The 10,529-nt window shown below is 42.4% G+C and overlaps 1 protein-coding gene across 1 annotated transcript in view; it reads right to left on the bottom strand.

Annotated features, from left to right (window-relative positions):
- LOC306745191 (dynein regulatory complex subunit 4-like) overlaps window positions 1-9,134 on the bottom strand; it is a gene marked incomplete at both ends in the record, with an annotated part of 25,947 nt that extends 16,813 nt beyond the window's left edge. Inside the window, 2 exons of the mRNA XM_079227943.1 lie at window positions 7,999-8,028; window positions 9,054-9,134. Coding sequence (XP_079084069.1) covers window positions 7,999-8,028; window positions 9,054-9,134 — 111 coding nt within the window. The remainder of the gene's footprint in view (window positions 1-7,998; window positions 8,029-9,053) is intronic.
- Window positions 9,135-10,529: the final 1,395 nt, after the last annotated feature.

Below are 10,529 nucleotides of genomic sequence, written 5' to 3'. Positions count from 1 at the left end.
TTATTTATATTTATGCGCTCAAAGATAACAATGTTATGGTGACGCTCACGTTTACATTTGTAAGGATGTAATTATGTTTGTTGCGTAGAGACGTCAAACCGTTATCTCGTTATCGCATGTCAGTATTCCAAGATAACGCATTGTTTTGTTGTTATGTGAAGGCCTACAAACCCTTTTTCATAGCTGGTCTTTTCTCCTGCCGAGCATATATCACGTCAAGTGAGTGAGTGTGCACCTCTGTGTCCGTCCACGGCTAATCTCTCATTCTGCTGCAGCAAACAGCAGAATATTTTGAACCAGTTATGGTTGCATGCTCAAGGACCTCTAGTGCAGGGATTTTCAACAGTGAGAGATCGTGAGAGAGAGACAGTGAGAGATCGTCAGGTATGCCGTGGGAAAATGTCTAATTTCACTTAATTGGTCCATAATATATTATTTAGTTGCCGCATCTGAGCTACAATATAGTGGCTGGTCTAGTAATGAAATACTCTTCCATGCCAGTAGGTAGCGCAATACTTACCTATCATATACACGCTGTATTATGCTACAATGTGACATTTTTTAACTTTTTGGGTTGTCCGTGTGGCGCGGGCGGGATTTTTTTATTGTAGAAAATGTGCCGCGGCTCAAAAAAGGTTGAAAAACACTGCTCTAGTGTGACTCACGCTTTCTCAGAATAACTTGTATTTCACATGTTATTCTGCCATCGACTGCCTGCCGATTCCGAACTCACCGAGGGCGAGTCTGTCACAACACAGCTTTGGGGGAAACCATAGACTCTGTGTCCGTGGGGGAAAACAGTTTGCCACCTTCATCGTTTGAGACGCGTGTTTGACGAACAGCAAACGGAAGTAAACACACAGCAGACGCCGTCACCTCCACGGCTCTGCAGCAAGTGACACAGTTATTCTGTATCTTTTTATCCAGCATCAACCTCATGTTTACATGTGTATTGTTGACAAAATTGTCACTTACTACGTCCTCGCATGAACCAATGAGAAGACAGAGCGCCCACACAGAGCCGGTGAAGACATCGGCATAGACTGAAATGAGAGCGTTTCTGTTGTGTGAGACACGCGAGTAAAATAAACACATCAGGTGTGGGATACAGGCCCATGCTGTCCACGTCTCACTGAGACCCGACTCATCCTGACAACGTTGACAGTTACTGCGATAGTCTCACTGTAAAGACATGTCTATGTGATATCGGCAGAACATTTTAGAGCGTTTATCTTGAGACACATTGGCGAGCACCATATAATGCATAATAACATTGTCACAGGGGAAAAAAAGATGGTCTTGTGAATATGAAGACAATTCATTTATTGTGGACAATCTTAAAATCTTTAAAGGCTGCACTAATTCATATTTTCACATTGACAATGGATGGTGTAACTTGAATGGAGTCCCTCTGCCTCAGCTCTAAAGCGTCTGTTAGCATCTATTAGCTCATTGTTTTAAGGTTGTTAATTTTTTGGGGGTCTGCACTTTCATAAACCTCGGTTCCAGAAGCAGCAGCTGTTTTCTGTGACAAAGCTCTGATAAACCCGCTGCAGCAGCCAGAATCAGTCAGCTGGCGAACATAGAGCAGCATTTAGCTGCTAAGAACCAACATATGTCCACTCGCTAGAAGGAAGTTGAACATTGTTACATTAATGTCTGCTGGATATGTAAGTTACCATCATGTTGCTACCATATTCACCATATCAACATCTTTTTAATACTACTTTAAATATGAAAATGATGACACACACGTGCCAGCATACACTCATGTACTGACACACACACACACACACACACACACACACACTTGTCCATCTGAAAGAGCTCATTGTTGCAGCACACCTGCCTGGTCTCCATCACGACCGCAGCAACATAATGGAATCCCGTGTAGGACTTTCCCTTAATCCCTGTCCTGCTTGTTCCTGCATTAGTCTGCGTGTCAGGGTGACATGCAGCCCTGCTTCTGCCGGGCGGATTGTGTTCACGCGGTGTTCATGTCAACGTATACAACACATGTACGGCATACATCCACCAGCAGGAATGAACAACTGAACGAGGGAGGGATAACATTGGTTAATGTGTTAGGATGTAGAGGCCAAAGGTTGAGTGTGCGCAATTACATTTATTCCCTGTTTACGGGCCCCGTCTGATGTGTCTGGACTGCAGCACATTGATATTCATAAGCACCGTAACAGCACAATTCTAAAAGTTGGCTGAAGAGAGACTTTTGCCAACTAAGATGGGGAGTTTCTCGAGATTCATCCATCCAGTCATTCATTGGACATACATTTTTGAAAATTACTAAAGAGGTTTCCTACAAACAGCAGCGAACCCTTTTACATTACAGGTCGTCATATAACCAACATAATATACAAAATGTATTGATATGTTCAGCTTCAAGATTTAAATGAACATCAGCTGTCGTGTGTTATACTAGTAAAAGTGCAATGTGTCATCAATCATATCAATCATAATGAAATGTGTGTGTTTGCTTGTCCATGGATCTGCAAGTTATCAATCATATTTCCTCTCCTGCATGCTGAGCTCCTCAGTGAGAAGATTCTTCTTTTAGCCTCTGGAACGACCCGAATGATGAACGACGTCTGAGGAGATCCGTCTCAACTTTTAAGACCATTTCTTTAGAATTGCTTTTTTTTGTTCATTGTTATTTATTTATTTACTTTTTGGCATTCATTTCATTCTCTTTGTGTTTTAAATGTGTTCTGTTTTTGGTGGAAAGCCCTTTGTAACTGTGTTTTTGAAAAGATGCCACATACAAATGTATGATTATTACTATTACTAATAGTAGTATTATTATTATTGTCGTTGTTTATATGTGTGCATAAAGTACAAAAAAATTCCAAAACAGCATGTCTTGATTTTTAAGTTTTAAATTAAATCAAATAAACAAGTGTTTTTTTAAAAGATATTTTTCAGATTCAGTATTTGTCTTTTTTTCCCACTTCCAGTGCTTTTGTATCACCATGTCAATTCATCCCCAATGATTCCCTCGGCCCTCCTTCCATCCCTCGCTCTGTGTTTGTGTCAGCGGTCAGGGTTGAAGGCCGGGGGCGGGGTCAAAGGTTAAAAGGATAGGTCCATGTATGTCTAGTTGTATTGTCATGGCCTTGATCCGTCTGACCTCCAATGACCTGCGTTCAGATAAGAGTGAAACTATCCCTTCTGCTCGGCCATGTGCATGTGCAGACATACGCATGGAGCCTCAACAACGCCTGAGTTCTGCTAACACATCAAACGCACAAGGAAAAAGATAAAAAAAGTGAATCTGTCATCCGGCCATTGAGCGTCTTTAATGGACTGTGGATTCTGGTCTCTGGTGAGGGGACTTGTCTGCTCTGTCTGAGCGGCTAACTCTGGTTGTAAAACCTGAGGTGGGTATTTCCTTTTCAGGGATCCTTTGAAGAGGAACAAAGGGCTGAGCCTGTCGTGGAGATTACCGCGTTAGGCCATGGCCGCCTCGCCCACCCAGGAGGGCTGCAGAGCGGACGGAGCCGTCGTATCGGCGGCAACATCCACCCTGGCCGCAGACTGTGATCCACATCAAGGGTGTTTTTACGCAGCATCACTGTCTACGGGTTAGATCAACTTTGGATGTATCATGTTAAAAACCTTAGACAGCAATAAAAGGAGATAACAGTCCAAACACAAGAGGCTAGCAACGTTCACACAATACAAAATGTGTTGGAGAGAACAAAGTGTATATACTAATTGGACTGGAGATGAACATTAACATTGCGACCTGATGGTGGCACTAAAGGAAAGGCCGGCGTCTCGGCTGGCGCGACAGCAATAGAACCCAAATGAGACACTGATTCAGTTCAGGAATTTATTGTTCAAGTTGGAGGCACACGAGGCTCAGTGAGGCAGACAAGGGTTGGAACCGCAAAAGGCAAGCAAATGTAAAGAGATTCAACAGATTTGAGGTTCAAAAACTGTCTGGTAACAAGTTTCAGGTTTCAGGAGGTTAGAATGTAGAGACAGGAAGCAACTCTGACAATGGGTAAAGGACCAGCTGTGCACTGAGGGAAAGTAGAAACAGGTGAGAGAATAGACTGGATGTCAGAGTCAGGTGACTGGCACAGGTAGGTGGGGGGAGAAAGACACTGTATGGAGTATGGAGCAAGAGAGAGATAATAATAGGATTCATCCTCTGGAGACATCTTGTCATAAGTCAACGCAAATCTACAAAATGAAAAAAAAGGCATGAAACATGTATGTCTTCTTATTGGATGGTTCTCTCAGCTGGACAACATCGTACATCTACAACTTCCAAAACCGATGTCTGCAACAAAAAAGTTGTCATATGACAATTTCACATTTCAATGGTAAGCATTGGATTGGTTTAAGTAAAATACTTGGTTGGGGAAAGATCGCGGTCATGGCTAAATTAATGTTAGTTGTTGGAAAGAAAGAGAAAATATTGCCCATAATGGACAATTGTTGACTGACGTGACGACAATGTGCAACAGCATTCAGAGCGAAGTGTAAAGTAAGGGTCGGTGGATAGGCAGTGTTGGGGTAGTTACTCAGAAAAGTTACTAGTTACTTCTGAAAATTGTAACTAGATTACTTTACTAGTTACTGCATTTGAAAAGTTACTTTATTTTCCATTTTTTTAAGCAAATTAACCGCAAAGATGCATGGACAAACATCATGGCCCTTTCATCACTTTATTTTCATCTCTTTTCATTTCATCTTAGCCTTTCCACATAGTGTATTGTAAACATGTAACACAAAATGGCATATAAAACTCAGCCATTAACTTGAAGGAACATTAACCCTGTTCACACTGTCTGACCAAAGAAATATGCCTCACTTTAAAATGCACAAACAACAGGATACAAGAGGCTGTGTATGGTGGGGACATTCAGGTCAAACAGCATAACACATTAAAACAGGCTTTTGGAAACATGAGACCCCACTAAACCAAATGGGGGCCGACTCCTAAGAACAAAACCAGCTTGTTATAGGAATCATTGTAGTGGTTTAAGAAAAATAGAAAAATAAATGGCACTTTTCCCCAGAAAATAGAAACAGAAATGCACTTAACCCAAAAAATAGAAACAGAAAATGCAATTAAATAAACAGAAAATCCACTTCATCATTGCCTAAATAAACAGAACCTCCCAGTTGGATACGGCCATTTTTAAGTACTCCATGACTTCTGTTTCTGCCGTGTAGAAAAACTCCTCTTCAAAATCAAAAAAGTCAGTGTGACTGGAGGTGGTTGGGCTCTGAACTGCTGGTCACGTGGTTCATCAGGAATCCGGGCACGACACTCAAAAAAAATTAGCAGGCTCATTGAGTTGGCAGCAGTTGAAAGAAGTTGAACCTCTCGCCTGAACATAAAGTTCATTTTACACTAATATTTTCACCCTTTCGAGCAACAAAGTTAAAATAATGAGAATATCGCCACTGACTGAACTCTCCTGTCTCCGTCTCCGTCTCATCCATTCCCCGCTTCCCTCCTTCTACGCACCAGCAGCTACGTCACTCAAATCACTCAGATCGGAGTTCTGTGATAGATTATTCATGCAGGAAGTGTTGTGTGACTCACGAACGTTTCGGACGGGTAAAAATGTCTTGGGTAACGCAGGAAAGCGCGTTCCTGAGGTCTAGTAAAGTAGTGCAGTTACCAATATTTTGAGTGTAATGCGCTACTTTACTTCGTTACCTATAATAGTAATATCGTTACTGTAATCCGTTACTTTGTAACTCGTTACCCCAACACTGTGGATAGGTGTGGAGTGAGTCTGAAGGAAACCAGAGCATTATCCCGTAACCACGATCGTTCCCTAACATTAACATTGTTGTTGTTTGCATGCACAGATAGGAGGAATCATAAAATGAATTTTAAAAACGCTATCACTGAACATAATCCAGCGTTTGGTTTATATCGATGTTCTTCCTACTACTTCCTGCGTTGTTCCTGAACGTTGGCGTTGGATGTAAACTGTGAAGAGTATAGTTGTCCCAGTCACATGCTTTGTTGGCCCGTCCATCCACCATGTCAGAGGAAATGTGCTTTAAAATGTTTTGTTTTGAGGACAGTCTGAGTGTTGCTACAGAAGGTAGTGCCGTTGCATCAACGGTCAAATGAAGTCACCCTCTGAGATATCCTTGTGTATAACATATATACAGTATAAACATTATATATTTTCAATTATTCTATTGTTATTTATAACAATTTTATTTTTATCAGTTATACATATACACACACATTAGTGTTCTCGGGTTAATAGAGATAATGAAAGACAAGAGAGGAGTGAAATATGCATGAGAGGATGTTCAGTATTCAAGTTGGCAAGATGAGAACGTGTCCATCTTGCTGCTCGTCTCATGGAAATTTAAGATGTGTGGAAATGTCCTGAGCGGGGAATGCGAATGATAAAATGTCTGTGACAGTTTTATTGTGATCCAGGAGCATCCTTAGCCAAGACATCAGTCAGCCCGACTGGACAGGCCCTCACAGCTGCTGTTATTTAGACGACGATTCACGACCACCGCACCGCCGGAGACATTTGATATGACTGGCAGGGTTGCCATGTGGGGGTTTAGATGAACATAAATAACTGAGCTTAATGAGGGCCTCCGATTTGAATATCTCCTGGCTTTTAAACATCACATTTGTGCAGCCGTAGTGGGTCTGAAACAACACAGCCTGGTTTATCTGCAACATGCAGGACCGTGCATGATGGGATGGACGTTCCAGCGGGGCGGCCACATTGAGAGGCCCTGCTTCAGGTGTCAGTCTGTTTCCCTGCAACCGAGTCTTGTTGTTTCCAAGAATAAATATTTTCCAGAACTATCTCTCACTGTTCGACTGACAAACGTTAGCTTGTTTTGGCCCGACATGAATGTTTCTCTGGAGCCCGGTCTCAACTCGGCGAATAGGAATTGGAGGATGGAGCTTTTGATCCAACATTAATCAACACGTTTGATATTCAACATCAAAGTCTGCTTACAGTTGGCGGTTGTAGGCCAGAAGCGTCTGATATTCTCTGCTGTCCTCGAGTGGTGTCTTGAACACAAGCTAGAAGTTGCATTGAAACGAAAAAAGGAGGAATCATGCAGTCGCCATGAGATTTTACTACTGATCATAGTGTAGGGACTTAACCTTTTGGAAACCACCCTATTTTTAGGCCCTTTCCTAGAAAATGTCATGCCCAAACTAAAAAGGATGTATCTCTGCAACCACTGGGGCTAGTTGAATCATTTGGGTGTTATAATAAAAAATTACACATGTGAGATTTTGTTCAGATGTGTAAATATCAGTCTGGATGTTACTGGTTAAGAGAAAATGAAGATGACATACAGGTTTCAGGTCCGCCTCGAAAAAAAGCACTTTCAGGATGATTATTTCTTTGAAATGTTGCTGTATCTGTGACGTTTGAATCAGCAGTTTACAGTTTTTGCCTATTGCTTACACACGTTTTGCTAAATTTGGCTCATTGTGTCAAAACTCTACACACAAGCAAATAAGACACAACACTGGGAAATAAACCATTTGCATCTATGTCAAATTGAAACTCTGCTATCAAAACCTAACAATCCTTTGTCAATATGTCACTCTGATGACAAAATGATACCCACTTGCATCATATGATCAGATCAGCAGCAACACACTAGTCTACTTTATATAAAAAAAACTGCAGTCTTTTGTTTTCAATGTTTTTATTCAGTTCCATAGAGGGCATGTTTTCACAACAACCCAAAAAATGAAATACTGAATTCAAAATCATTACATTAGTATATTTTACAGTACAGTAAATTCAGTTAAATCAAAAATAAAACAAACAATACACTACTGTAAACACAGAAAAACACAAATGTGCGCAAGTGGGCTTATGGATCCTGCCGTCTGTTGGGGTCTGGCCACAGGATCTCATCAACATCACAAGCAATGTCTTCTCTCGCTAAGCATCGGGGAAAATATCCCCTTGTGTGGCGAATCCATCCCTGGATTGACCTCACCTCGATGTCTCCACAGGCCTGTTCCATTGCCTGCAGAAGAGGCATACGGGCATGTGGTTGGCGGTCATATGGCGGAGGGTTTGATGACGTACAATTGAGTGAGTATGACTCGTGTTTGTGAGAGCACAAGTCCATTGGGGCATTGCAGAACGAGGGGGAACCTATACTTTTTTATTCTGTTGCCAGCCGGAACCAATCGTTTTGTTCATAAACTTGCTGTTTGTGAATAAACTGGCGTGGAACACATCATCAGCCTGCCTCTGTTCATCTGTGATTCCTGGGGATTTCCTGAGTGAGCCATCAGACTGAGATTTGGGAGTACTCAGTAAAAGTCGAGAGCGTTATCCATTGGCGGAACGCCCACCGGCCGGGTGGGGCCGTTCATCGGCAAAATAGACATTTAATTTACTACCACACGCGCCATCTCCAAGTGGAAAAGAATTCCTCTACAGGATTTAGAAATGGCGAGTAAGGGGGCAAGTACAGAACTTCAAATTGATCATGGTTGGTGAACCAGTTCTGGACCAGAGCAGCCCGATGGAAACTAACATTATCCCAGACAACAACAAACCCGGGCTGCTCTGGTCCATCCGGTACAACTGCATCATGAAGTGCATCTAGAAATGTGATTATGTGTTGCGCATTATAGGAACCCAGTTTGGCATGATGGTGCAGTAGCCCTCGAAGACTTATGGCAGCACACATTGGGATGTTTCCCCCGTGCTGCCCCGGGATGTGCAAAATTGCCCTTTGGCCAATTATATTTCGTCCCCGTCGTCTGTTTTTGCTAAGGTTGAATCCAGCCTCGTCAATGTAAATACATTCATGCGGCTGGGCAGCTCCATCCATGCCCAAGATTCTCTGTAACAAAAAATACATATTGTGGATGGCTTTACTCAAAGCACACACTTACACTACTACATATACAGAACCGACCCACCCCACCACACAGGTACCTGAATGTGTTTATGTGGTACTAATCCAGTGGTACATATTCATCTGTTACTGGACTGCACCCATTCTTTATCGTATATGTAAAGGACTGAAACACTTACCTGTACATGTTCATGTCGACGTTCTTTGACCCTGACACCGTTCCTCTCAGATGGGACCCTGTACAGTTGCTTCATGGTCATGTTGTGCTTTACCAAGAGCCGTCTGATAGTTGTAATGCATACTCGATTTATGTTGTTGACTTGCCCATCGGCAGGTATTTGTTGCTGTAGCTGGTGGAGACAGATTGCATTGTTTGCTCTGACTAGGTTCACTATGGCAAGTTCCTGCTGTTGGGTGAACAGGCGTTGGCGTCCACCCCCAGTAGGTCTTCTAGCCATTCTGTAGAAAAATGAAACCACAAATTGTTCTCATTTGCTTCTTTTTTACAGTACTGTGTATACTGAACTTCACTGTATTTACCATACACAGTACTGAAACATCTCAACACGTTATCACGGTATGTTTCACAAAACTACCACTTTTGTTGAAAAAGGAGCATTAGCCACCCTGGAATACAATACATGTGATACAGTAACGTGATATGGTACAGCACTGTAAATACTCTAGATACAGTCTGAGTAGAGTAGAGAGTTGAAGACATACCTGTTTGCCAGTCGGAATGTCCTTATTATGGATGAATAATGGTAATAATGATGAAATAATGGTCCTTGCGTCGCCTCTTTGACCACGTCCTCCTCTCTCTCTCTGTCCTCCTCTTCCTCTTCCTCTTCCTCTAGCTCTCCCTGCCTCCATGCTTGCAAAGTTGTCAAAATGGCTTAACTGAGGTCTTTTTGTTGCTGGCTGATTGGTGTTCAGTTGTGTAAGTAAGTGTTTTCAGGTGTGTGTCTATGTCTTTTCAATTAACCAATGTGTGTTGTATTTTGAATAGATGTGTTTTCCCAATGGTACCCTGAGATTTCATTTTTGAACGAAGTTGACATGCAACCTTAAAAACTGTTCTTTACAGATTACATATGTAATATAAAAGTAGTTAGCCAGCACTCCGCCATCCACTGCAACATGTCAGTATTTCACATTCAAGCTTCACATTGGCTTTCGTGTCAAATTATCCCGGAGCTATACGTACATGTTCAGGACAAAGCCCCCCGGGGGAAATGACCTGGCGACACTAATGATGATTTCCCGTAACCATAGTAACACCTGTGCACAGTGAGAGACGGCGCGAGAGACGCTGCTGCCAGAAAAGATGGTTTACTCTGAGCAGCTCATTGCTAAAAGGGTCTGAGAAGTTGTTAATTCTAGCGAGAGAGTCGTTTGCAACTCATCGGGCCACGCGCACGCGTGTGTGTGTGTGTGTGTGTGTGTGTGTGTAATATCCATTACAATGCTTGTCCAGGTGTCAGTTGGCGGGCCCGGACCCCCAATGCCCGTCCATGCCGAGTCTGCAGATACAGCTACAGTGTCGAAAGTCTAGACCACCAACCAGCTTGATGCCAATACAGACTTTTCCTCAGGAGTTGCTGGAGACCAAACCAGAGCTAAAAGGAGAGGAAATAATATATTTATGTTTGTCA

The sequence above is a fragment of the Taurulus bubalis genome (genome assembly GCF_910589615.1).
Source record: "Taurulus bubalis genome assembly, chromosome: 12".
Classification (NCBI taxonomy): Eukaryota; Metazoa; Chordata; class Actinopteri; order Perciformes; family Cottidae; genus Taurulus; species Taurulus bubalis.
The sequence above is the reverse complement of the archived record's forward strand: the minus strand, read 5'-3'. Positions and strand labels throughout refer to the sequence as shown.